Source organism: Tupaia chinensis, unplaced genomic scaffold (assembly GCF_000334495.1).
Source record: "Tupaia chinensis unplaced genomic scaffold, TupChi_1.0 Scaffold138407_1, whole genome shotgun sequence".
Taxonomy (NCBI): Eukaryota; Metazoa; Chordata; class Mammalia; order Scandentia; family Tupaiidae; genus Tupaia; species Tupaia belangeri.
Window position 1 is genome coordinate 1160332 of NW_006198305.1, and position 27250 is coordinate 1187581.

Sequence of the window (27250 nt, forward strand, 5' to 3'; positions counted from 1 at the left end):
AATTTAATGTACATTTCAAAATAGCTAGCAGGATGTCAAATGTTCACACAGAAAATAATAATAAACATTTGAGATGATGAATATGTTTATCATCCTAATTAACCATTACACATTGTATGTGGGTATAAAAAAAAATCACACTGCATTCCATTAATACCTATAACTATTCTATATTAATTTAAAATTATAAAAAAACTTTAAAAAAACTATTAAGAATAAAAAAGAATCTAAAATGATAACCAAAATAAAATCTTAATAGGACAGGTGAAAGATTGTAACAAGAGAGCCTGCCAGAAAATTTATTTAAAAGAAAAAGTGGCAACCAATAGGAGAGAAAAGAAAAAAAAAAAAATTAAAGGATCAGCTCATGAGGTTCAACATCTAGCAAAAAAGAAATAAATTGTTTTGAGAGAGAATGAGAATGTAAGAGTACCTCAAAAAGTCTGTGGAAAAACAGATTTAAAGTATAAATTTATTTTGGTACAAAAAATTTTGAAATCCATGTATGAGTTTTATGTATGAGTTTTTTTATGTACTTTTTAAAAAAGAATCGTTTTATTCAACTTTATTTATTTATTTATTTTAATTTGATCAGGGATGGACAGAGTGAGAGAGAGGGAAAGTGAGAAAGCAAGCCGCCATGTCTGGGACTCAAACTGCGGTCAGCCATGTGGGAGTCCAGTGCTCTTAACCACCACGCCGCTCGATGGACCCATAATATGCACTTTTTTGAGGGCCCATCGTACTTCTCAGATAAGGGAGGGGGGTCTTTAAAGTAAAAGTACCTACTAAAAAGTTTTCAGTTCAATAAGCCAAACAATGACTCATATTAAAACACATCAAAATAACTGAAAGTATAAGGAATGAAGAAAGTTGCTAGATATATATTTATATTACATTTTAGTTTTTCTTAAATAAAAACTTACAGAGGGGCCAGCCAGCAGCATAGTGGTTAAAGCAGCTGGATCCCACATGGCTGACAGTACAGTTTAAGTTCCAGGTCTGACAGCATAAAAATCACACTGGGTATATGTGTATGCATGTCCAAAATCCTGAGAAAATAATAGAGGAGAAGGCATGGCCATTCTCCCTTGAGAGTGATTTCTCACTTTCCCTCTGTCTCTTTCTGGCAAGTTCATATACTCTATAGCCAACTAAAAAAATAATAATAATTTACAGACACGTCATTAATTTGTAAGTTTACAAAATACTGAAAGCTGACCACACCCACAAAGAAGAAATGAACCTATTTTCAATGTTTTCTTATTTAAAAAGAGAACAGAAGGAAATACGATTATAGTGCCTGCTAAATTCTGTGAGCACTTATACACAATTTATTAAAATGATCTCTTACTTTTCAGTAGGACGAAGTTCATGAATAACTGCTAAGAGCTTTGACAACACCTGTAGTTTTCCTGACTCCTCCTCAGTGAAGAGCAGGGGGTTGTAATCAGAAAAACTCAGCAAGCCTTCATATAATCGCCTTTCTTCATTTTCATCACAAGTTGAGCAACGTTCTTTTTCCTATTCAAAATGGTAACTGTTAACATCAACTCATCTTTATTTTAAAATGGGAAAAAAATTATGGGGGAAAGGGAATAAAGATTAATGGGGACCTGAAAAGTTCAACCTGTTAGGTAAATCTTTATAGGTCACAATTTGATTACTTGCATCCTACTGAATTAATTACAGTTATTCCAATGCAGCCTCCGAATGCCAGCTACCTTCACCCTATGACAGCAGTATTTCCTGTATGAAACTATGGGAGTTGGGGGATAACTAAGTAGAAGAAAATAAAGGGCGGACAGTGATACAAAAATCTGTCCTCTTCAAAACCTGACATTTCCCATCAATGACACCTGTCTGGCTCTTTCAGTCTCCCTCATTCTCTCCCTATTATTTTCCTCTCTAGCTTTGTGAGCTTCATATACCACCTCTCAAGTGATGCTTTTTTTTTAAAAGAATTATTTTATTTAACTTTATTTATTTACTTAGTTTTTTTTTAATTTGATCAGAGAAAGGGAGAGAGAGAAAGAAAGAAAGCCACCAGGTCTGGGACTCAAACTATGGTCAGCCATATGAGAGTCCACCATCCTTAACCACCCAGATCTGGCGGTTCGCTTTTTCACTCTCTCCCTCTCTTTCTCCCTCCCTCTCACTCTGTCCCTCTCTGATCAAATTAAAATTAAATAAATAAATAAAGTTAAATAAAATGATTCTTTAAAAGAAACAAAGAAACATTAAAAAAAACTTCTCAGACCTGGGTACTATTATCAAAGACTGGGGAACCAGCAGTTAGCGTAATGACTATGTCACTGGACTCCCCTGTAGTCGACCACGGTTCACGTCCCGGACCCGGTGGCTTAAAACTCACGCCAGGCGCGTGTGCGTGCGTGCCCAGGATCCCGAGAGGAGAATGGAGGAGAAGGGATTGCGGCGTGACCATCCCCCCTGGGGGGTGATTTCTCGCTTTCTGTCTCTATGTCTCTGTCTGGCAAGCGCACGCGCCCTTATAGTGAAAATCTCTCCAAAAAAAAAAAAAAAAAAGACTGAATCAGTACAAGTATCTTTAGGACTAGACAAATGTAATTTTAAAAGCTTACCAAAACAGTATAATATGTATATATTACCAGCTGATGGAAAATATCTTTATGCTGTGACAGCCCATTGTGTCACCTCCATAATAGTGATTTACCAGTCAGACTCCATATTTGCTAATTGGGACACTCTGACTCCACGGAATTCCAGTACCTTTTGGTTATGAGCTATGGTTACATTTCTTTCTCCCTTCCTGAAGAGAGTCTCATCAGCTTGACTAAACCTGGAAAATGACCTAGTTTCAATAAGAACACATGCATAAAACATTACTTAAAGGTTATTCATACATGTGGCAGGCTCATTTCAGCCTAGTCATATCGATCCTTATTTGCTATGTCAGAGGAAAGGCTTTTTCTGAGTAAGTTTCAGATTTAAATTATCCGCCCTATTTGAAGCTTGCTGTATCTTATGTCTATTACTAGTGACCACAGGGCAACAACAGAAGAATGCTCAGAGCCCCTTGCTGCTTTCTTCAAGAAGCTGCTAGGATTGGGTTGCTGGGAAAGTCATGACGCGTTTTTGCATAGAAAAACACTGACTTTAAATCATGACTTTCCCGATGAGCTAATATATTCTAAATTAACTGGCACACTCTGGGCCATTGTAAGGCCTTCCTTTTAAGGAAGAATTTTTAGTTTCTATTTTTTCTGGGCTTCATGCCCAAAGAGTTTAGTTTTTAATCACTGTATATAGTATCTGTTTCTTTCAAAGTTCCTTAATAAATTGTTATAATCCTGCCTACTGCAGAGTTACACAAAGCTGACTCTCCTATGATAAACTAAGTAACTATAATTCATCTTAGAATAAACTTGGACAATTCCGGTAGGACGCCCCATTTTCTAAGTATATAATGTATAACTTCAAGGATAATGTAGTGTTCAGTTTTTCTATTTTGAGGTTTTACATTTTTTTTCAGAGTTACTATTTGGCAAATTATGACTTTACCGTTTAAAGAAATAAAAAAAGAGTAAAAGTTGTTCAGGGTGAGTTGGGAATAACACAGTTGTAACAGTTACTGTGCACTTTCTATGGCCAAGCTAGGTTCTGTCCATAATTTCTCAACAAACTGTCACAATAACATTATCAGGACCTTATGTTTGTTTTTCTGATAAGAAAACTAAGGTTTATAGATATAATTTGACAGTGGTTAAAGTTGTCCATAGCTGAAGAACCAGTAAGTAGTAGAGTAAGGACTGATACTTCTAACTACAAAATGGAAAACTTTTAGGTATTTTTTGGAGAGGTTTTTGCTATAGGGCACATGCACTTTCCAGAAAGAGAGAAACAGAGAAACAGAGAGACAGAAAGCAAGAAATCACCCCCCCAGGGAGGATGGCCACGTCGCAATCCCCTCTCTTCCATTCTCCTCTCAGGATCTTGGCCACACACCCAGCGTGCGCTTAAGCCACCAGGTCCTGGACTCGAACCGCGTTCAACTACATGGGAGTCCAGCAACATAGCCACTACACTAATTGCTGGTCCCCAAAATAGAAAACTCTTAAAGAAAAAGACACTACATTCTTAAATATACAAATAATCAGCTCAACTATATAGTCATTAAAAATCATATTTTGGGGCCAACAGGTAGTGTGGTAGTAAAGGCACTGGATTCCCACATAGTTGATGATGGTTTAAGTCCCAGACCCAGTGGCTTGAAATTCATACAGGGCATGTAAGCATGTGTGTCCAAAAATCCCAAGGAGAGAATAGAGAAGAGACTGCAGCGTGGCCATTCCCCCTGGGGAAGGGAGGGGGTTCTCACTTTCCATCTCTCTGTCTCTCTCTGGTGAATGCATGCACCCTGTAGAAAAATTCTTTTTTTTTTTTTTTTAAAAAAAAGAGGGCCCAGCAGTTAGCATAATGGCTATGTTGCTGAACTCCCATGTAGTTGACTGCGGTTTGAGTCCCGGACCCAGTGGCTTACACTCACGCCAGGTGTGTGTGCGTGCGTGCCCAAGATCCCAAGAAGGAGAATGGAGGAGAAGGGACTGCAGTGTGGGACTTTCTGGAGAGTGCACGCCCCCTACAGCAAAAACCTCTCCAAAAATAGAAAAAAATCATATTTGTAGACAGTATCCAATTTAGGAAAATGTCCATAATTTAGTGAAAAAGTAGATTTTAAAATAGTGAGCATATGGGGCCAGCAGGTGGTGTAGTGGCACTGGAATTTCACATGGCCAACTGTGGTTCGAGTTCTGGACTCAGTGGCTCGAAACTCATTTCAGGAGAGTGTGTATGTGTACCCAGAATATCAAGAAGAAAATAGAGAGGAGAAAGGATTGCAGCATGGCCATCTCCCCAGGGGCTTCTCACTTTCTGTCTTTCTGTCTCTCCAGAGTGCATGCACCCTATAGCAAAATAAATCACTAAAAAGGAAAAAAGGTGAGCATAGATAGCATCATTACAATAAAGTTTTTCTAGAATAAGGTTATAAATGTGTATTTCTGGATCGCTATTTCCTCTCCACACAAGGAGGACTGTAATAACAGGATTTATTCCACAGCCCTTTGTAAAGAATAAATAAAATAAGATTTAAAAAGCATTTAGTGTTTGGTAAGTTGTGAGTGCCTAATAACTGTTAGCCAACATTATTAACACCAAAACGTGTTTTTTCTCTGGCTGGAAAGCTTGAGATGATTTTTAGTTTCTTCCTTGTGATTTTTCTTAATTTTTTGAATTTTCCAATTTTTGTGCAATAATCATGTACCCACTTTTATAATGAGAAAAAAATTATTTTAATGATAAATTTCATTATTTTCATGGCACCAAACGAAACTGACTATTTTAAGATAAAATAGGCAGGGATGCCAGGGCAAAGTATTAGACAAAGTTCCAAAGGGTCTGGGGTAAAAACTCTGAAAGGCAGTGCCTCAAACATATCTCATCTCTAGTTTGGCTCTAGAAATGCGGACATATTCTGAAGAACACGTAGAAAGCTAGATAAGCTATAGCAGATCCACACTGGAAAGACTGCATTTCATAAATGCAACCCCAGGGAATAACCCGTTCTACCCGCTTAAGATTCATCTCCCACCTCTGACAGATTCACACACTACTTACCTTTATAGAGCTGAACAGAAGGCAGGGGTGATTGCACAGCTTTTTAAGGGCTCCTATACATATTAGATGCGAACTATTTTCTGATAACCCTTGAAGACAAAACCTGACAGCCTGAGAACTCAACAGTTTTCGATAAAGTTCAATCTGTAGTGCTCCTGGTCGGCAGAAGACTACATTTTCTATTTTTGGTGGAAGGTATTTATTTATAACTTCCTGAGTTCTTCTAAGAATAAAGAGTCCAGTGAGGCAAGTAAGTTCAGCTGCTCTTCTCTCTCCTAATTTCTTTTCTTCCTATGGAAAAATAGCAGACTTAAATAAAAGTGTTAGAAACAAAAATACTTTCAGTTAAAGTGAACATTCAAGATTTTATAGTAAAAAACCATTTACTTACTGGTCCCTATCAAAAAAAAATTTTTTTCTTAGAGAGGTATTTTTGCTACAGGGTGTGTGCATTCACCAGAAAGACAGAGAGACAGAGAGACAGAAAACAAGAAATCACCCCCCTCCCCAGGGGGATGGCCACACCGCAATCCTTTCTCCTCCATTCTCCTCTTGGGATCTTGGGCACACACGCACGTGCGCCCGGTGTGAGTTTAAGTCACCGGGTCAGGGACTCAAACAGCGGTTGACTACCTGCGAGTCCAGCGACATAGCCATTATGCCAACTGTTGGTCCCCCTATCAAAATTTTTTTAGCAGAAGAAATACGAGTATGAGGATAGAAAAACAAATCATGATTTCTTTAAATGTTCAGCATAATCACTTAATTAAGTGAAGCCACAGTTTCCAATCTTCATCTGTTTGGCTACTGGCACCATGGAGAACCATCAGGTCAATAATCTACAAACTAAATTATTCCAAAAGTAAGCTTTTACATGAAGACTATGATTCAGTCTTAAAATGAACAGCAAAGAACAGATATGGCAAATTCTTGGAAATAAATACTCTAACAAGTGATTGTTCCTGAAATTAAGCTTATAAGAAATTAGGCCCGAGATATTGTACTTTTTAAATCATTACACATTGTTAATTAAACAATGGTACCTTTTTAAGTCAAAAATACAGTATGAATGAAATACAGAAAGCCCTCATATCTGTGGGTTCTGGATTCACAAAACATAAATAGAAAATATTCCTTTATTGCAAGTGTACCCTATGCAGTAAGGCCTATGGTGGATGGTTGCACCTGCACTAAATGTGCAGACTTCTTTTATCACTATTTCCTAAACAGTAAAGAATAACAACTATTACATAGCATTGTATTAGGTATTAAAAGTAATCTAGAAATTACTTAAAGTATACCAGAAGATCTGCATAGGTTTTATGCACATGTCATTCTATATAAGAAACTTGAGCATTATAGATTTTGGTATCTGAGAAGAGTTCTGGAACTGAATCCCTAGTCAGTGCTGAAGAACAACTCTATGTTTAAATTCCCTTTATAGAGGGCCATTAGGTGGTGTGGTGGTTAAGGCACTGTATTCCCACGTGGCTCAACCAGGTTCAAGTCCCAGACCCAGTAGTTTGAAAATCATCTTGGGTACATGTGCATGCATGCCTAACATCCTAAGAGAAGACTGGAGGAAAAGGGATTGCAGCAAGGCCAACCCCCTTGTGGGGTGATTTATCACTTTCCCTCTCTTTGTCTCTCTCTGGTGAATGCACGTACCCTATGGTCAAAACCTAAAAACAAAGAAAAATTACTTTAATATAGAATCTTTTGCTCCTACAGAACTTCACAATAAAGCTTAAAATAAATCCCACATCAGGGCCAGCAGGTGGCATGGAATTTTAACATGCTAGATTCGAATATGGTCAACTCAACAGTTCAAGTCTCAGATTCAGTAGCCTGAAAATAATGCTGAGCAAATGTGTGAGCATACCAAAAATCTGGAGGGGAATGGAGGAGAAAGGATTGAGGAGTGGCCATTCCCCCAGGGGGAAGGGAGATAGATTTCTCACTTTCTGTCTTTCTCTCTCTCTGTCTCTCTTTGATGAATACACACACTAATAGCAAAACTGAAAAAAAAAAAAAAAAAAGCTCATGTGTATATATTTCTTTCTGTGTAAGTCACAGAAAATTTCCCTTATATTTAAAACAAACTTTTTTAAAGATTTACTTATTCCATTTGATATTGTTAATTTTTACTAAGACCAGAAAGAGACAGAGAGCGAGAGAGAGAAAGGGAAAGCAAGAAAGCAAGCTGCCAGGTTTGGGACTTGAACTGTGGTTGGCCATGTGGGAATCTAGCACCTTTAACCCACCATGCCACCTGCCAGCCCCTTTTAAAACAATTTTTCATCTTGAACAAAGTAATACATCCTGGGTCAGTTGATGGTGTGGTGACTAAGGCAGCTGGATCCCACGTGGTCAGCTGCATCATTCAAATCCTGGACCCAGTGGCCTGAAAACTATAAAGGGCACATGCATGTGAGTGCCCAAAATCCTGAAAGGAGAAATGAAGAAGGGGCTGTACCATTATTTTCCCCTATTGGAGGTGCTTTATCACTTTTTCTCTTTCTTTGTCTTTCTGTTTGATTGTCTCAGGCAAGTTCACATACCCTCTAGCAAATTAAAAGGGAAAAAAAAGTTAATAGATCCATTGAAAGAAAAGTCAGAAAGTATAGCCATATAAAAACAAGAAAATTAAAATCAATTTTAACCAACCAGAAACAATCACTGTTGTTAAGACTTTCATACATATATCTGCTAAGCTTTTTTCTTTGCATAAATATGCTAATGTATTTAATATTTTGATTTTATTTGTAACAAAAACCAGATCTCATATTATAAAGCTTCTTGAAAACAAGAAACTAGTCTGGCTCATCACTGTATTCCTGTCTAGAACTTAGCCTTTGGCCCACTTACGGTGTTCAGCATGTAAGTGTTAGGTAAATATTGACAAGTAAATGTGAATTTACCTTTAGATAAAGGCATGTGTCACTTAACGATGGGAACGTGTTCTGAGAAAAGGATTGTTAGACAATTTCTTCATCTGAACATCAGAGTGTATTTACACAAACCTAAGCGGTACAGTCTACTACACACCTTATTACATACGTAGGCTATATAATGTAATCTTATGGAACTATCATGATATATGAGGTCAGTTGCTGACTAAACGTTGTTACACAGTGTATTACTATATATACCGTGAACACGCTCCATGTTATTAAATACTCACATAAACATTATTTTGTACAGTTCCTGGAACATGGAAAATGCTGACTGAATTTGTTCACAAATTACCATATTAGTCTGGACATATATTTTTCCATACTTTAACTTCTTTGAAACAGGGTGATTGTGGGGACAGCAGAAGACATAATAGTTACATCATTAGACTCCCACATGGTCAACGGTGGTTCAAGTACCGGCCCCATTGGCTTAAAACTCGCACCAGGTGCATGTGTGTGCTTGTCTAAAATTCCAAGAGAAGACTGAAAGAAAAGGGGTCGTGGCATGGCCATCCTCCCGGGGAGGGGGGGGTGCGCGGCGGGGGGGGGGGTGATTTCTTGCTTTCTGTCTCTCTGTCTCTTGGTGAGCACATGTGCCCTACAGCAAAAAAATCTCTAAGAAAAATAAAATAGAATGATTTTTTTAAGAGGTTTTTGCTATAGCGCGCGTGCACTCGCCAGACAGACAGAGACAGAGAGACAGAAAGCGAGAAATCACCCCCCAGGGGGGATGGCCACGCCGCAATCTCTTCTCCTCCATTCTCCTCTCGGGATCTTGGGCATGCACGCACACGCGCCTGGCGTGAATTTTAAGCCACGGGATCTGGGACACGAACTGCGGTTGACTACATGGGAGTCCAGAGACATAGCCATTACGCTAACTGCTGGTCCCAAATAGAACGATTTTTACAATCAATGACTTCTTACAACTATAATTGACAGCATGTTTTCCTTAGTGGCACATAAAATAATCTGTCCTGTAATTGGTAGCATCTAAGATTCAATAAAATGTAATATTTACACAATACGTAGACCGTAATTTAACCATTTCTTACCTTTACAAATATTTATTTCCCATTAGTTTGTATCCTTCAGTTTGTTTCCAATTATTTATCCTTATAGGCAAATAGTTAAACAAATCTGTTTTTTTCTTTATAATAAATTCGTAAAGTAGTACTACCAGGCCATGAGATATACTATGTTTACTCTCATGTATAACTCTTTGTGAAGTAACTATTTGTAAATTTTAGATGAGTAATAACATCATTTTCCAAAATAAAGAATGCAAGAAAAGATGAAAGATTGTGGGGAAAATATAGAGTGTTTACTATTTTCATTAAGGTTTTTGATATAAGTTGCTAAACTTTCCCCAAGTCATACCACTTTATAATCCAGCCAGCAGAGGACAGGATTGTCATCTGCACTTGCTATTACCATTTAAATCCAACCAACTAAAATACTAATAGAAAAGTACAGTTACTTCATGATTATTCTGGTATACTGTTTTCAATATCAGTAAGAATGAATTATTTCTTTATGTTTACTCTCATGTATAACTCTTTGTGAAGTAACTATTTGTAAATTTTAGCTGAGTAATAACATCATTTTCCAAAATAAGGAATGCAGGAAAAGATGAAAGATTCTGGGGAAAATATAGAGTGTTTACTATTTTCATTTTAATTTTTTTCTAAATTTAAATAGTACCCATATTATGGATGTTTTTCCCAGACATAATGCTTTTCTTCTTTTAACTTAATATAAATTATACCTCAGAAGCAGAAGGTTCTCTTGATATAATGATGGGTTCTTCATATATTTTTCTGTAAGATGACAAAGAGCCTAATATTCCTGGATTTACAAAATCAATCAACGCAAAAAATTCTTGCAGATCATTTTGAACTGGAGTGCCTAAAGAGAGACAGATAAAAGTGATAAGGTCAAGTAAGTTTGTTTTATACTCACAGGTTTTTTTGTTTTGTTTGGTTTGGTTTTGCTATTGGGCATATGCACTTGCAGAGAGAGACAGAGTGATAGAAAGAGAAAGCATCTCTAGATGCGGAATGGTCATGCCACAATCCCTTTTACTCCACATTTCCCTCCTTTTCAGGAATTTGGACATGCACACACATGCCTGGTGTGTTTCTCAAGCTACAAGGTCTGGACTTGAACCATGTGGTTGTCCATGTGGGACCTACCTGACCTTAACTTTCAGGCCACAGAGCAAACCCTACAATCATAAATATTTATAGAAATTTGTGCTCTCATCACTAAGAGAAATAAATACCAATGGTTTTCAAAAAGTTCATGGAAAACACATATTATAAAACTATATGTGGATTTCAAATCTTTTGCACCCAAAAACTCAAACATTAATAAATTTTTCTACATACTTACTGAAGTCCTTTTTTTAAAAAATCATTTATTTTTTTTAATTTGATCAGAGAGGGACAGAGTGAGAGAGAAAGAGGGAAAGTGAGAGAGCAAGTCGCCAAGTCAGGGACTCAAACTGCAGCCTGCCATGTGAGAGTCCAGCACCCTTAAACACCACACCACCTGCCGGCTGCCTGAAGTCCTCTTATAAGTAAATTCTTTTAAACTGAGAAAGAGCAGCCAAATCAAGTTTTTTAAAATATTAACATAATCACATACCATTCTTTTCATTTATTTTATTTACATTTAATCACATATATCTTTACAATATACATTTCTTTTTCCAGCACAAATACCATGCATGTGAGTCAAGACAAAGATATAACTATATACATTATCATCATCAAATAACTTCATATTTTTGTCAATTAAACATACTTTTACTTTTTTTCTTTCCCTTTCTCCTCCTTCCCTTCCATACTAAACTTTTTTTTCACATTTTATTGATTGATGAAAGATCTTAAACTAAAATGGACAAAGCTAAAACCTAGTGACAAATGCACTGTAATTTTCTTCTGAAACATTTTTTTTTTCTCTCCATTCCCCCTTTTACTAAAGAGGTATAAGCTAACTCATTTGCAAAAAAGAAAAAAATTAGGTATGTCTCAATTTGGTCTGTTATTTGCACAAAGCCCCATAAGAATTCAATTTCTGGGAGCTTGCAGGTGTTGTGATGGTTAAGAGTGCTGGACTCACACATGGCTGACTACGATTTGAATCTCAGACCTGGCGGCTTACTTTCTTACTTTCTCCCTCTCCCTCCCTCTCTCTCTCTGTCTCTCTCTCTCTCTTACTCTGTCCCTCTCTGGTCAAATTAAAATAGATAAAGTTAAATAAAATAATTCTTAAAAAAAAAAAGAGAATTCAATTTCTGATGCAAGGTAACAGAAACTATTGTATTACTGAAATTATGCAAATAACCATTCTGCCACAAAATAAGAATGCTCACAAATATTTTCTAATCGCAAAGGGGTCAGGAAGGGAGAAAAGTCCATGTTTCGATTTTTAAAAAATTAACAAATTGCTGAACCTATCAACAACTCACAAAAAAAAAAAAATCCTTAAATCTGGAAGACAAAGCATAGAAGAAAATCAGTAATGTTTTAGAGAAAAGTCATAGAATTCTATTTCACCAGTTCAGTCACGTAATCTCTCTTTTGAATTTGCAGCATTACTATGTTCTGATCTTTCCATTTAAATCCTGTAAGTTAACATTCAACATTACTTTTGAACTTGTCCCTACCATTATTAAGTTGGCCTTTTTCTTGGTCATTTTTTGTTCTCTTATTTCTCTCTATCCTCTTTAGTTTTCCTGGTACAGCACTCCTTTCAGAACTTCTCAAAGAGCTGGTCTGGTGTTGGTAAATTCTTTCAGATTTTGTTTATCTGATAATGTCTGGGACTTTCCTCCCCACCCCAATATGAAAGATAATCTTGCCATATATAGTATTCTTGATTGAAATTGTTTTTCACTTAACACTTTGAATATATTTTCCCATTTTCGCACTCTGTTTCTGATGAGAGGTCTGCTGTTAACCTGGTGGAATATCCTTTGTAGGTAACTTAATGTTTCTCTCTTGCCAATCTTAGTATCTTATCTTTGTTAGTATCTTGTCTCTGTCTGTAATTTTGGTCAATCTGGCTATTATGTGACTTGGAGAAGATCATTTTGGGTTGATTCTATGTGGATCCTTTGTATTTCTTGGGTCTGGATATTTGCATGCCTTTCTAGGTTTCAAAAGTTTTCTTCCAGGATTTCATGAAATAGATTATTAATGCCCTGATTGGTTTCTTCACCTTCTGGGATACCAATTATTTAGATACCTGGGCATCTAATGGTATTTAGTATTACTTGTATATTATTCTCATTTTGTGGGGTTATTTTTTCAGTCTTTTTGGCAAATTTTTCTAGGTCAGAGGTTCTGTCTTCTGTATCTGAAATTTGATCTCCTGTATGATCTAATCTGCTTTTAATACTTCCAAGGGAAGCTTTGATTTCCTGTATAACAACCTTCATCTCTAACAGTTCTGTTTGATTTTTTTTAATAGTATGTATTTCCTCTTTCAGATCATGGAAGAACTTCCTCACCTCCTGAACTAGTTGTCTCTTTTCTCCTGCATTTTCTGGAGTTCATTGTCTCTCTTCTTTTGTCTCTCTTGTTAGCTTTGTAACTCTGAATATTCTAAATTTTTTATCTGACATGTCCATAACTTCCATTGTATTCTCTGCAGATGATGAAGGGCTATTCTTTTCCCTTGGAGGAGAAATATTTTCTTGGTTTCTCATATTGCTTGTGCCTCTGCGATGGTTTCTGGTCATCTGATGAATGATATGTTTCTTCCTACTTTCTTGGAGTCAATTCTGAGTGTCAGAGGCATGCAGAAGGAGATGACCCACAATATCTCTGCAGTTCCATTTCTCTGATCCTCACTAAGCAACCTGCACTTCTGTCAATGGAACTGGGTATTACAAAGGCCTGTCACTTTCAGAAGAACAAGCGCACCTAGGCTAGGCTAGGCTGTGGGATTTCAACTAAGAATTCAGAGGTGTGTGAGAGGAAATGAGTTGCACTCTGCAGCTCCATGTTTCTCCCTGCTGCTCACTTTACAGTCTCTCTTCTCTGATTTTTAGTCTCCTCTGATTTTTAGTCATTTGGTGGTACACTCAGGCTTGGCTAATTTACTGGCGATTTCTGCAACTTTAAGCTCGTATGATTCACTTTACTGTGAGATACTTCTATGCCAATTTCTCGACTATGATTTTTTTTTCAACATGGTACCCACAGAAAGGGAATTTTTTTTTTCTCTTTTTGGAGAGATTTCTGCTATAGGGCGCGTATGCTCACCAGACAGAGAGACAGAAAGCGAGAAATCACCCCCAACAGGGGGATGGCAATACTGCATTCCATTCTCCTCTTGGGATCTTGGGCACGCACACACATGTGCCTGGAGTGAGTTTAAGTCACCGGGTCTGGGACTCGAACCACGGTTGACTACATGGGCGTCCAGCGACATAGTCATTACGCTAACTGCTGGTCCCACAACAGAAAGGGATTTGAATTCAGATTTATGAAGGTGAGTTTCTTCCTTTCTGTAGCAGTTCAGTGGGAGCTGAGGTTTTCTATGACCCTAAAAGTATTCAGATGTTTCGCTACTGTGCACCCAGACGTCTAAATAGTCAGTGTGTGCAAGCTGAGAAGCAAGGTGAGAAAAGTCAGGTAAAAGAAAAAGAAACAAAGGAAAAAAGACAAAACCAAACCCAAAATCAAAATCAAAGACAAAAACAAAACAAAACAAAAAACAACAATACAAATGGAAAAAAAATTTTAAAAAATAAAAACCACGAAAGATAAAAACCACGGAGCACACTTGCATGCGATGCAAAAGGAACGGGCTAGGCCTATCTCACATGCACATGGATTCTGAAATCAGCAAAATGAAAGAGAGGTCAGAGATAAGAGATAGTACTTACAGATTTTTAAAATATACATACACATAGAAAAATTTGGAGAGAAAAGGGGAGAGAGAGAAACAGAGACAGGAAGAAGACTGCCCTACCTAGCTTTACTAGGTGACGGTTTGGAAGACGAGGTTTGGAGCAGAGGCTTTTTCAGTTAAAGGACCAGGGCAGGGCCCACCTCAGATGCACATGGACTTTCACTTTCCAAGGTGTTGGGCTAGAAGAACAATCACATACATTTTTAACTCTGATTTTAACTATGTCCCAAATTCTGATGTCATACCGCATAGTAGCTAAGTGCAGACTATGGAGTCTGATTGCTTAAGTTCAGATCTTACCTGCATCACTCCTTGAGTGACTCCAAGCAAGTTACTTACACCAATATATCAGCTATAAAATGGGACCTTAAGAAGTAGTTCCTAGGGTTGTAAGGATCAAAACAGTCAATCTAGGAGCCAGCAGGTGTTGTGGTGGTTAAGGCACTGAATTCCATGTAGGCTGACCACAGTTCAAATTCCAGACATGACAACTTGAAAATCACATGGCGGGGGGGTGGGGGGGGTGACCAGCAGTTAGCATAATGGCTATGTCACTGGACTCCCATGTAGTCGACCGCGGTTCGAGTCCCGGACCCGGTGGCTTAAACTCACGCTAGGCACATGTGCGTGCATGCCCAAGATCCCAAGAGGAGAATGGAGGAGAAGGGATTGCAGCATGGCCATCCCCTCTGGGGAGTGATTTCTCGCTTTCTATCTCTCTGTCTGGCAAGCGCACACGCCCTATAACAAAAACCTCTCCAAAAAAAAAAGAAAAAGAAAAGAAAATCACATTGGGTGTGTGTGTGTATGTGCCCAAAATCCCAAGAGAACGGAGAAGAAGGGACTGAGACATAGCCATACTCCCTGGGGGGTGGTTTCTCATTTTACCTCTCTCTGTCTCTTTCTAGCAAGCATACAAACCCTCTGGCAAAAAAACAAACAGAATACTCAATCTATATAATATACTTAGAAAAGTTCCTAGAACATAATAAATGATCCATAACTTCAGAAAGTTTTATATTATTGTAACTGTGTGACTTCAGGCAAACTGCTTAAGCTCCTTCAGTTAAGCTCAGGGTTTTGGTTTGTTTTTGTAAACAGCTGACCCACAAACAATGTGGTAGTTAAGCGCACCAAGACAATGCATACGCTTCCCGAAGAAAAATCTATCAGGCTGGGGGTAGGGGGGCATAGTCATGCTGCAATCCCTTCTCTTCAATATCTCCCACCTGTCACGATTTTGGGTAGCACACACACGCACTTGCACATACACTCAGTGTGTTTTTCAAGTCACTGAATCCAGAATTCCAACTGCGGTTACCATATGGGATCTGGCTCTCTTAATCACTAGGCTATAGAGCCAGCCCATATGTTTTATTATTTAACATATCTAGTCAGTTCTAAATTTTTAAAAACATCATCAAGAACTACCGTATGATCCAGCAACCACTCCTGGGTTATCTACCCAAAGGACAGGAGAACGCTCAGTCGGAAAAGCACTTGCACAATTATATTTATTACAGCACTATTAGCCATTGCTAAGACATGGAACCAATCCAAATGTTGATAAACGAATGAATGGATTGAAAAAGTGAGGCACATATACGCCATGGAATACTATTCAGCCATAAAAAACAACAAGGCCCTGGAATTTGATAGAAAGTGGACAAATATGGAAGATTTGTTGCTGAGTAAAGCAAGTCAGGCTATGAAAGAGAGACACTGTATGTCTCCACTTAACATATACTGACTGTCCACACTCTATGGTAGACTGAAAGACTGGAGGACATAAAAGCACTAAAAATTGTTGGGGACACTAGAGACAACGTGGAAGAAGAGTGAAGGGGCAAGAAAGGAAATTAGGGGGAAAATATAGAGAAATAAGATATTCGTGGAACACAGATATGGTTTGTTATCTGTTGATGAGGATGTGTATAGTATTCTCAGTTGGACTGAGATGTGTATCATGCTGAGTAAAATCTCTTTACATCTAAATGATGGATAGCAATTGAATGTATAAATAGTAATATAAAAAATCATCAAAAGACTTAGAGAATATATTTACATTGGTATGTATATTAATTCTAAAAGCATGATGATGACAAATAAATATAGGGAGACTAGGAAAGACAAAAAGAAAAGAAGGGAAAGAAAGGTGTAAGGACCATTGTAGTTGGTTTCCAAACATTGATTCAGCCCCAAGTCATTAATCTAAGCCAATCGTGGTAATTCTATCCTCTCCAGTAATAAATGTAGGAAAAGATCTGTTTGGGTTTTTTTTGTTTTGGTTTGGTTTTTTTCTTTTTCTGGAGAGTTTTTTTGCTATAGGGTCCATGCGTTCACCAGAAATACAGAAAGAGACAGAGAGACAGAAAGCAAGAAATCACCCCCCGGGGGGATGGTCACACCGCAATCCCTTCTCCTCCATTCTCTTCTCGGGATCTTGGGCATGCATGCACACGTGCCCGGTGTGAGTTTAAGCCACTGGGTCCGGGACTCGAATCGCGGTTGACTACATGGGAGTCCAGCGACATAGACATTACGCTAACTGCTGGTCCCAGAAAGGATCTGTTTCTTAGGCTGAGTTCTCTGGAAGCATAGCCCAAGAAAGAGATTCGATGGCACACGACTTATGGACAGAGTACTCTCAGAAGAAAGAATAATGGAATCTGAAAATGGCAGGGATGGCTTCATCCTTTAGCTTAAACTAAATTACAGGGAGCTCTAGGGCATAAAATGCACCATAAAGTTAGTCCTGAAATTATCCTAAGGCAAAAGGGCCATCATTTGTTGGCATATCTCTATATTCAATCAAGGATAACTCTCCAGAAAAGGCGAGATCTATGAGTGGTTTAATCAACAGTCACAACAGTTAGGGGTGACTACTAGGTATATCAACCTAAAGAAAGGGAAGATAGGGGGAACCAGCAATTAGTGCAATGGCTATGTCGCTGGACTCCCACATAGTCAACCGCGGTTTGCATCCTGGACCCGGTGGCTTAAAACTCACGCCGGGCACGTGTGCGTGCGTGCCCAAGATCCTGAGAGAATGGAGGAGAAGGGATTGCGGCGTGACCATCCCCTCTGGGGGGTGATTTCTTGCTTTCTGTCTCTATGTCTCTCTCTGTTTGTCTGGCGAGTGCACGCGCCCTATAGCGAAAAAAACCTCTCAAAAAAAAAAAAAAAATGGAAGATAGGAAGGCCAACAAGAAGTTCCAGCAGTAGCACGAGACCCAGGCTGTAAAGTTGGGGAAGGGCTTCTGGGAAAGTTCCTCACTTCCAAAGACAAACAGGAAAAGCCAGTCTTGTTTTCTATAGCACTGGGCTAGATAACAACAGAAAACAAAATAAGAATTTTCTTCATTTAGGGGCCAGATGGTAGTGCAGTGATAAAATGTTGACACTCTATGAGACAATCCCACATGGAAAGGTTTCCATTCAAGCCCAGAGTATGTCCAGCACATGCTTGCAATACCAGACATTAATCACAGCATCAAGACCCTGTTAGGGTGCCCCATCTTTTTCTCTCTTACTTATGGAAGATATAAATAAATAAATAAATAAATAAATAAATAAATAAATAAATAAAATTCCTTCATTTGATTCTTAGTAAATAATCATCTATCATGTACATAGTATTGCACATACTCATAAAAATGTATACTTTCATAATAAGGAAGAAATTGCCTTAGGTCAAACACCTTGTCATTATAAATGCAAACAATTCATTCAGAAAATTCTTTTGTATTTTAGACTTTTACAATAGGACATGTGCACTCACTGGAGAGAGACAAACTGAGAAAGAGGGGAGATCACCCCCCAAACCCCCTTGGCCATGCCACAATTCCTTCTCTTTGACTCTCCCTCAGGATTTGGGGCACACATGTACATGTACCTGGCATGACTCTCAAGCCGCCACGTCTGGAACTCAAACTGCAGAATCAGGCATATGGGATCCAGCGCCTTAACCACCACACCACCAGCTAGCCCCATTCAGATAATTCTAAGAAAGTAAAACTCAAAACTACAGGCATATCTAAATTTATGAGGTTAGTTAGTGCTAGTTTTTTTGCTTTGTTTCATTTTTATCAATTCATAGTTCAGATGTGAGGAGTAGCAAGGACAAGAAAGCAGACACCACCGAAAATTGATGAAGTAAAGACACAAGGGACAATGCTAGCCCATCAAACAAAAACTATTACACTAGTCCCATCAAGACATTCCGTTTAGTGACAGCCAGTGCTATGGCAGTTAAAGCAGCTGGATCCCACATGGGCAACTATATGGTTTGAGTTGCAGACCCAGCAGCTTGAAAACCACACCAGGTATGTGTGTATGCATGCCCTAAATTCCAAAAAGAGCATGGAGGAGAAAGGACTGCAGCATGCCCATTCCCCTGAGGGGTGCTTTCTTATTTTCCCTCCTCTTTCTCTCTCTTGCTCTCTCTCTGGTAAGCCCCAAAGCAAAAAAAAAAAAAAAAAAAAAAAGGACATTCCTTTTAAAGGAAGTTCCAGGATCAATTTTCTACTACAAAGATTACATTTAATTTGTAATAAAAATTAAATTAATAATTCTTTTTCTTAAAGAACTATGTATTTATTTAGTTCCACTTGTTAATTATTATTGCTATTTTGACCAGAGACAGAGAAAGGGAAAAGCAAGAAAGCGATAGGTTTGGAACTCAAACCACAGTCAGTCACATGATAGTCCAGCACCTTAACCACCATGCCACCTGCCGACCATAAATTAGTAATTCTTTATAATTGAATATATTAGTAAAACTGTCCACTTTTGCTAAAGAAAACTATGTGAAGCACAGAGAAGTTACATAACTTGCCCAAACTTACACTGCCATAAATGTCAGACTCAGGCACCAAACACAGGCAGTCTGACCCATCTCCTTTTTTTAAAAAAAAGAATTATTTATTTTTATTTAATTTTATTTGTTATTTTTTTTTTTAATTTGACCAGAGAGATAGAGAGAAAAAGAGAAAGAAAGTGAGAAAGCAAGCCACTGGGTCCAGGACTTGACCATACAGGAGTTCAGCGTCCTAACTACTACACCACCTGATGGTCCCAATCTTCTACAGTCTTTACCTGATACCATCATGTTTATTCCTTAAAAACCCCAAAATTTGGAATGCAGAAAACTACATTAAAGATTTCAAGATTCAGGGAACCAGCAGTTAGCGTAATGGCTATGTCACTGGACTCCCACGTAGTCAACCGCAGTTCGCGTCCCGGACCCGGTGGCTTAAAACTCACGCCAGGCACGTGTGCATGCATGCCCAGGATCCTGAGAGGAGAATGAAAGAGAAGGGATTGTGGCGTGACCAACCCCTCTGGGGGGGTGATTTCTCACTTTCTGTCTCTAATGTCTCTGTCTGTCTGGCAAGTGCACGCGCCCTATAGCGAAAATCTCTCAAAAAAAAAAAAAAAAAAAAAAAAAAAAAGATTTCAAGATTCAGAATCCTGCCAACACTCAGTTAACACAGGTCTATTAGCAGGAATCTCATCCACACCACCAGTTCTTTAAATGCAAGCATCACATTATAAATCTGATATGTTTGCTTGGCAAAAATTTCATCTTTTCAAAAGTGAAAACTGACCAGTTAGAATTATCCTTTTGTCACAAGAAAGGCTAATGAGGGCTGAAGTTGTCTTAATGGCACTGTTCTTCAAACGATGTCCCTCATCACAGATTAGAAGATCAAATTTTATATTCTTAATCTGATCCAAGGAACGGAGTAACATTTCATAACTGATGATAAGAACAGAATAAAATGTAGCTTTGACAAATTCTTCAACTTTGTGGTCCTAAAGGGAGAAAAAGACATTACTTAACCAACGATAAGCAGAAACTATGTGAAATCAAATTTAAGCAGCATGTTCCTGATTCTCACTTACCAGGTATTAGGACATGTGGATTCTGTCTTAGCTCTGGCTACAATTACAACACCACAGACTGGGTGGCTTTAACGACAGACATTTATTTCTCAAAGTTCTGGGCTGAGAAGTCTAAGATCAGAGTGCCAATATGGCCAGGTTCTGGCGAGAGCCCTCTTTCCGGCCTGAAGAGGAATGTCTTCTAACCATATTCTCACGTGGTAAAAAAAAGAAGCCCTAGAATCTTTTCCACCTCTTACAAGGATACTAACCCCAACATGGGGCTCTGCCTGTATGATCTCATCTAACAAAAGCCACAGCTCCTAAAGAGAATTAGGGCTTCAAGATAGGAATCTGCAGGGAGCAGGTGGGGAGCACAAACATTCCATCTGTAACAACTCAAAACCAAAATGTAAACCAAGACTCCCATTTTTATGCAAAGAAGAAACGGAATTAAATGTGCTTGAAAACTATAATATAAAAAGTAAAAACTGAATTATTAATTTGAAAAGACAGAGATTGTTTTAAATGACTAATGCTAGAGTCGGCAGGTGGCATGGTTAAGGGTGCTAGACTCCCACATAGCCAACTGTGGTTTGAGTCCCAGACCTGGTGGCTTGCTTTCCCTCTTTACCTCTCTCTCACTCTGTCCCTCTCTGGCCAAATTAAAATAAAGTCAAATAAAATAATTCATTTTAAAAAAATTACTAAGGCTAAATTGTTAAAAAAAACTTCTTACCTGATCAACAGTAAATATTTTGATCCTTTCACTTCCTAGCCATTTTTGAAATTCTTTCTTCCAGTTATTCACCAAGCTTCCAGGTGTGACAATAAGTGTCTTCTTTATTACTGGCTTTCCTCCTTAGGGTCCCTGACACTGTAGGGTCCAGATGAGTGAAATACATTGCAATGTTTTTCCTAAACCCATTTCATCAGCAAGAATAGCTCCACATCTGCCATTCATTCTGTTAGAAATAATTGTACTCCCTTTAATCACAATAGGAAAATATCTGATGCCCCTAAACTGTGGAGAACTAGAAACTGTTATTTTGTAATTACAACACTATCATTTCACTATGCTGATTTATGACACATCCTTTATGCATCCATGACAATTACTGCTATTACATATTGTCAACTAAATTACCAAAACATAAATCTAATATTAGAGAGTTGAATCTAAATTATTTGTTACAGTTATATGTAATATTTGAAGACTAGAAACAATCCCAATTCTATTTCTACATTTGGATCATTTAACTGTGTTTCTCATCAGTAATAGTTAAACAATTTGTATCAGTTTCACTATTAAGTACCAAAACAGTTTAAAATATATTGTAATTTTAAAGATCTAAAGAGATGGGCCAGCCCAGCAGCCTAGTGGCTTAGGAAGCCAGGTCAGGGCTTGACCAGAGCTCAAATCCGAGCCCTGGAGGCTTGAAAAAAATGCCAGGCACAAGCGCATGCGTGCCGCAAGTCCCAACAGGGTGGAAAACAGAGAAGGGATGGCAGTATAACCACACTCCACTGGAGGGTGCTTTCTCCCTTGTTCTGTTTGTGTGTGTGTCTCTCCCGCGTTGTGGCAAGTGCACACGCCTTCTGGCAATTAGAAAGGAAAAGACCTATTGAGCTATATTTATAATTCTCTGGCAGTAAATGAAATCCTCTACCAAAATAGCTCCCAGTACTGTTAAAAAAAAAAAAATACTAAATATTTGACCTAATATAAGTAATTCAGTAACAGTAACAGTCTGTTATCCCACAATTCTACTAAGTTAGTGCAATTTAAAATTAACTATTAGGAATATTTGTAATAAGAACATGCATTTTTATGACATTTTATATTTTTAAAGTATTTACATAAAGTTTCCAAAAGTTTAAAAAGTCCAAGGAAATTAAGAATATACCCAAACTATAGCCCAGCAGATGACATACCAGTTATGTTGCTGGACTCCCACATGGCCAACCACAGTTTGAGTCCTGGAACTGGTGGCTTAAAACTCATGTCAGGCATATATGCATGAGTGCCCAAGATCCTGGGAGAATGGAGGAGAAGGGATTGCGGCATGCCCATCCCCCCTGGAGGTGATTTCTTACCTTCTCTGTCTCTGTCCCTCTGGCGAGTGCAAACACCCTATAGCAAAAAATCTCTCTCGGGAAAAAAAAAAAAAAAAAAAAAAAAGGTTGTTAAGGAGACAGTGTTCCTTTACTGTACATTCAAGGGGTTCTCAAAACTGAAAGAAAATTTCGTTTTACAATTTTAACAAATTTAAGAAATTTGTTAATTCAAAATCAAGGGATTATACATCTATAAGCAAGGCAATAAATAAATAAAGATAAGAAAGAGCTGGAAGGAAATATACCAAGATATGATTTAAAAAGGCCTTTGATTCTATTTTCTTTTTCTGTTTCTTATTTGCTTGCTATCTTCCAAAATATTTAAGAAAGATATTACTGAGGTCAGCAGACCGTGTTGAAGTTAAAGTGGCTGGATCCCATGTGGTTTGAGTCAGACTGACTCAGCTGCTTGAAAATCACAGAGTGCATGCAAGCCCAAAATCCTGAAAAGACTAAAGAAGGGACTGTGGCATGACCATCCTCCCAAACCCCCCGGGGGGGTGGATTTCTCTCACTTTCCCTCTTTCTTTCTGTCAGGCACACATACACTACAGCAAAACTAAAAGAAAAAAAAACTATTATTTGGTTTTTCTCTCTTAGGAAAAAAACAAAATCTATTTCTTACCATGCTTTGTAGAATACTTGAAATAAAAACATGAGGGTGCCAGCAGGTGGCGTGGTGGTTAGGGCTCTGGGCTCTCACCTGGCTGACCGCAGTTAAGTCCCAGGCCTCTGTGTCTCTCTCTGTTCAAATTAAAGTAATAATAATGATGATGATGAATAAAAAATTTATGTTCTGGGACCAGCAGTTAGCATAATGGCTATGTCGCTGGACTTCCACATAGTCGATCACAGTTCGAGTCCCAGACCCGGTGGCTTAAAATCAAGCTGGGCGCGCGTGTGTGCGTGCCCAAGATCCCGAGAGGAGAATGGAGGAGAAGGGACTGAGGCGTGGCCATCCTCTCTGGGGGGTGATTTCTCACTGTCTATCTTTCCTATAGCAAAAATCTCTCAAAAAAATAAAATAAAATAAAATTTAAAAAAATTAAAAATAAAAAAATAATAAAAAATTTATGTTTTTAAAAAAGAAAAATATGAATAGAGACCAGCAGATGGCGTAATGGTTATATCGCTGGACTCCTATGAAGTTGACCACAGTTCAACCAGACCAGACCCAGTGGCTTAAAATTCACACTGGGTGTGTGTGCATGCATGCATGCTGTCTCTCTGTCTCTACAACAAACCCACGCATCCTATAGCAAAAACCTCTCTGAAAAAAAAAAAAAAAAGAAAAGAAAAGAAAGAAAGAAAGAAAAAGAAAAAAGAAAAAAGTTAATAAAACTAGCCCTGAATGGGGCTGGCAGGTGGTGTGGTGATAAAGGTGCTAGACTCCCACATGGCTGACCACGGCTCAAGTCCTGGAACTGGTGGCTTCCTTTCTCACTTTCCCTCTCTCTCTTTCTCTGTCTCTCTCTGATCAAACTGGAAAGTAATACTAATAAATAAAGTTAAATAAAATAATAGTTAAAAAAAAAAAACTAGCCCTGATTAAATCATCTGAGTGATGATTATACAAACAACAAACATTTATACATTACTACCAACCATTTACTTTTCTAAATTTGTCTTTGTAGCAACTCATTTCAAGCCACTTTATTGGGTGGATATTATAATTACTCATGATAATAAGAGATGAGTAATTTGAAGCACAGAGGTGTTAAGTAACTTGCCTAGGATCACACAGTGTAGTAAGTGAGGAACTAGGATCTAGTTTTAGAGCCTGCTTTTAAATTCATTTTTCTTTCTCATTAATGGTCTATTTGAAAATGATTCATTTAAAGATTCTATACTCAATGATTATTTAGATGAAAGAATCTAAGAACAATATGTCTTTTACTAGGCATCCTATTAATAATCAAAAATACAAAAATATTTTTCATTCTTCACAAGACTATGGCTCAAGAATTTATGAGGTCAGTTAAGTGGTATTGAAATCAACCACACCTTCTAACCTAAATATGGTTTAGGCACATAAAGTCCAGGAGGCAGGGGTCGGCAGGTGGCATGGTGCTTAAAGGCACTGGACTTCCACGTGGCCAACCATGTTCAAGTCTCAAACCTAGTGGATGGCTTTCTCACTCTCCCTCTCTCTCTTTGTCTCTCTCTGATCAAACTGGAAAATAATAATAATAATAATAAATAAAGCTAAATTAAATAATTATTTAAAAAGAAGAAGCAAGCATTTATAAAAAAATATAGTCCACAGTAGTTTATAAAAGCTAAAATAAAAGTTTTAGTTCACTAGACACCAAATTCACAAGTAATTTTCTTTAGAACAGTAACATTAATAAAATTTCAGCACTTTTTTTCAAACATTTGGGAAATTTTAAATGGGCAGCTATGATATGCATATTTTACAAAATTTATTAAAAGATGAACATTCACAGTATTATAACTCTAATAAATTATCAATAACTTAGCTATATTCTTTTCTGTTCCTCGGAGATATGGATAGATAATTTCCACATAACTGAAGTTGATGTAAGGAAAATAGGCTTCTATTTTGTGTGATATAACATGAAAAATGCTTATGCTATAGTTGAAAAAACTTTTTATAAGATAGATTTTTGTTATAGGGTATGTGCACTCACCAGAGAGAGAGAAAGAGAAAAAGAAAGTAAGAAATCACCCCCTGGCGGGGTGGCCAAACCACAATCACTTCTCCTCCATTCTCCTCTTGGGATCTGGGGCACACATGCACACACGCCTGGCATGGGTTTTTAAACTGCTAGGTTCAGGATTGGAATTGCAGTTGACTATGTGGGAGTCCAGCAATTTAACCATCACGCCATCTGCTGGCCCCTGTAGTTGTAATTTTGATTAAAGTGCTGTGGAACCAGCAGATGGCATAATGGTAACATCACTGGACTTCCACGTAGTTGACCAGGTTTCAAGTCCGAGACCTGGTAGCTTAAAATTCACACCAGACACGTGTGCATGTGTGTCCAAGATCACAAGAGGAGAATGGAGAATAGGAATTTTGGTGTGGCCCTCCCCTCTGGGGCGTGTTTTCTCGCTTTCTGTCTGTCTCTCTCTGATGAGTGTACATACCCTATAGCAAAAATCTCTCTCAAAAAAAATAAAGGCTGCGGAACCAGCAGTTAGCATAATGGCTATGTCGCTGGACTCCCACGTAGTCAACTGTGGTTCGCGTCCTGGACCCGGTGGCTTAAAACTCACGCCGGGCGCGTGTGCATGTGTACCCAAGATCCCGAGAGGAGAATGGAGGAGAAGGGATTGTGGCATGACCATGCCCCCTGGGGGGTGCTTTCTCGCTTTCTGTCTCTATGTTTCTCTGTCTGGCTGGCAAGCGCACGCGCCCTATAGCAAAAATCTCTCCAAAGAAAAAAATAAATAAAAAATAAAGGCTCAAGAATCTAAACATAAAGCCTCAAGATATAAAACTACTAGTGGAAAACACAGAGGGAAACTCTCAGAGACATCAGAGTTGGCAGACTTCTTTCTTTACTTTGAATCTAGATAGTTTTTCATTTTTCCTTCTATTTTGAGAAATATTAGAACAAACATATTTTTTTAAGAGAAATTTATGCTATAGGGTGTGTGTACTCACTGGAGAGATAAAGAGAAACAGAGAGACTGAAATTGAGAAATCACCCCCCCAGGGAGGATGGCCATACCACAGTCCCTTCTCCCCTCAGGTTTTTGGGCACAAGCACACGTGTACCTGGCATTAGTTTTAAGCCACCAGGTCTGGGAATCCAACTGTGGTCAACTAACGTGGGAGTCCAGGCCTTAACCATTATGCCATCTGCTGGTCCCTAGAATACTTCTTTAAAGGAATTTACAGAGGGAAGATTAGGGGTCAAACTATATAAATAATTTCCCTTCCAAAGGCACACACACTATTTTCTTTCATAAGGGATCCATTTTACTAGTAAGGTACATGTTGCTCTATACTTCATTCCAAAAAAGGAAAATCTGTTGTTCAAACTTTTCATCCTCACAATATTTCAACACAGAGAATTTCTCATAGACAACTCTTATTAATACAGTTTTTACCAATATTGTGGTTATACAGCTCAGGATCAAATAGGGATTACAGCGAGGTCATACCCCCCGGGAGTTATTTCTCACTTTTCCTCTCTCTGTCTCTTATCAGTCTCTTATCTGTCTCTCTCTCCAGTGAGAATACGTGCCCTATGTGTAAATCTGAAGACTAGGGCCTGGTCTCAGCAGCCCTCCTCTCACAAGTGCACCCCCAGCCCCTGGGAGCAACTCCATAACTTGCAGTGACTGCCTGGCGCCCCAGTGTCTGGGTTTGGCCCACCCACTGGGAGACCTAGACCTGGTCTTGGCAGTCCTTCTCCCACAAGTGCATCCCCAGGCCCTGGGAGCAACTATTACTATTCTTTAATCAGAGAATTCCATTTAAAAAGGAAGGGGGAGGAACCAGCAGTTAGCATAATGGCTATGTCACTGGACTCCCACGTAGTCGACTGCGGTTCGCGTCCCGGACCCGGTGGCTTAAAACTCACACCGGGTGCATGTGCATGCGTGCCCAAGATCCCGAGAGGAGAATGGAGGAGAAGGGATTGCGGTGTGACCATCCCCCCTGGGGGGTGATTTCTCGCTTTCTGTCTCTATGTCTCTCTCTCTGTCTGTCTGGCGAGCGCACATGCCCT

The 27250-nt window shown here is 38.5% G+C and overlaps 1 protein-coding gene across 1 annotated transcript in view; it reads right to left on the minus strand.

The window, feature by feature from the left end:
- The window catches only part of LOC102488763 (RAD54 homolog B), a 43121-nt gene that overhangs the window by 1989 nt on the left and 13882 nt on the right, over positions 1-27250 (minus strand). The window contains 5 exon segments of the mRNA XM_014592739.1: positions 1355-1524; positions 5659-5949; positions 10384-10523; positions 20153-20360; positions 21169-21394. Coding sequence (XP_014448225.1) covers positions 1355-1524; positions 5659-5949; positions 10384-10523; positions 20153-20360; positions 21169-21394 — 1035 coding nt within the window.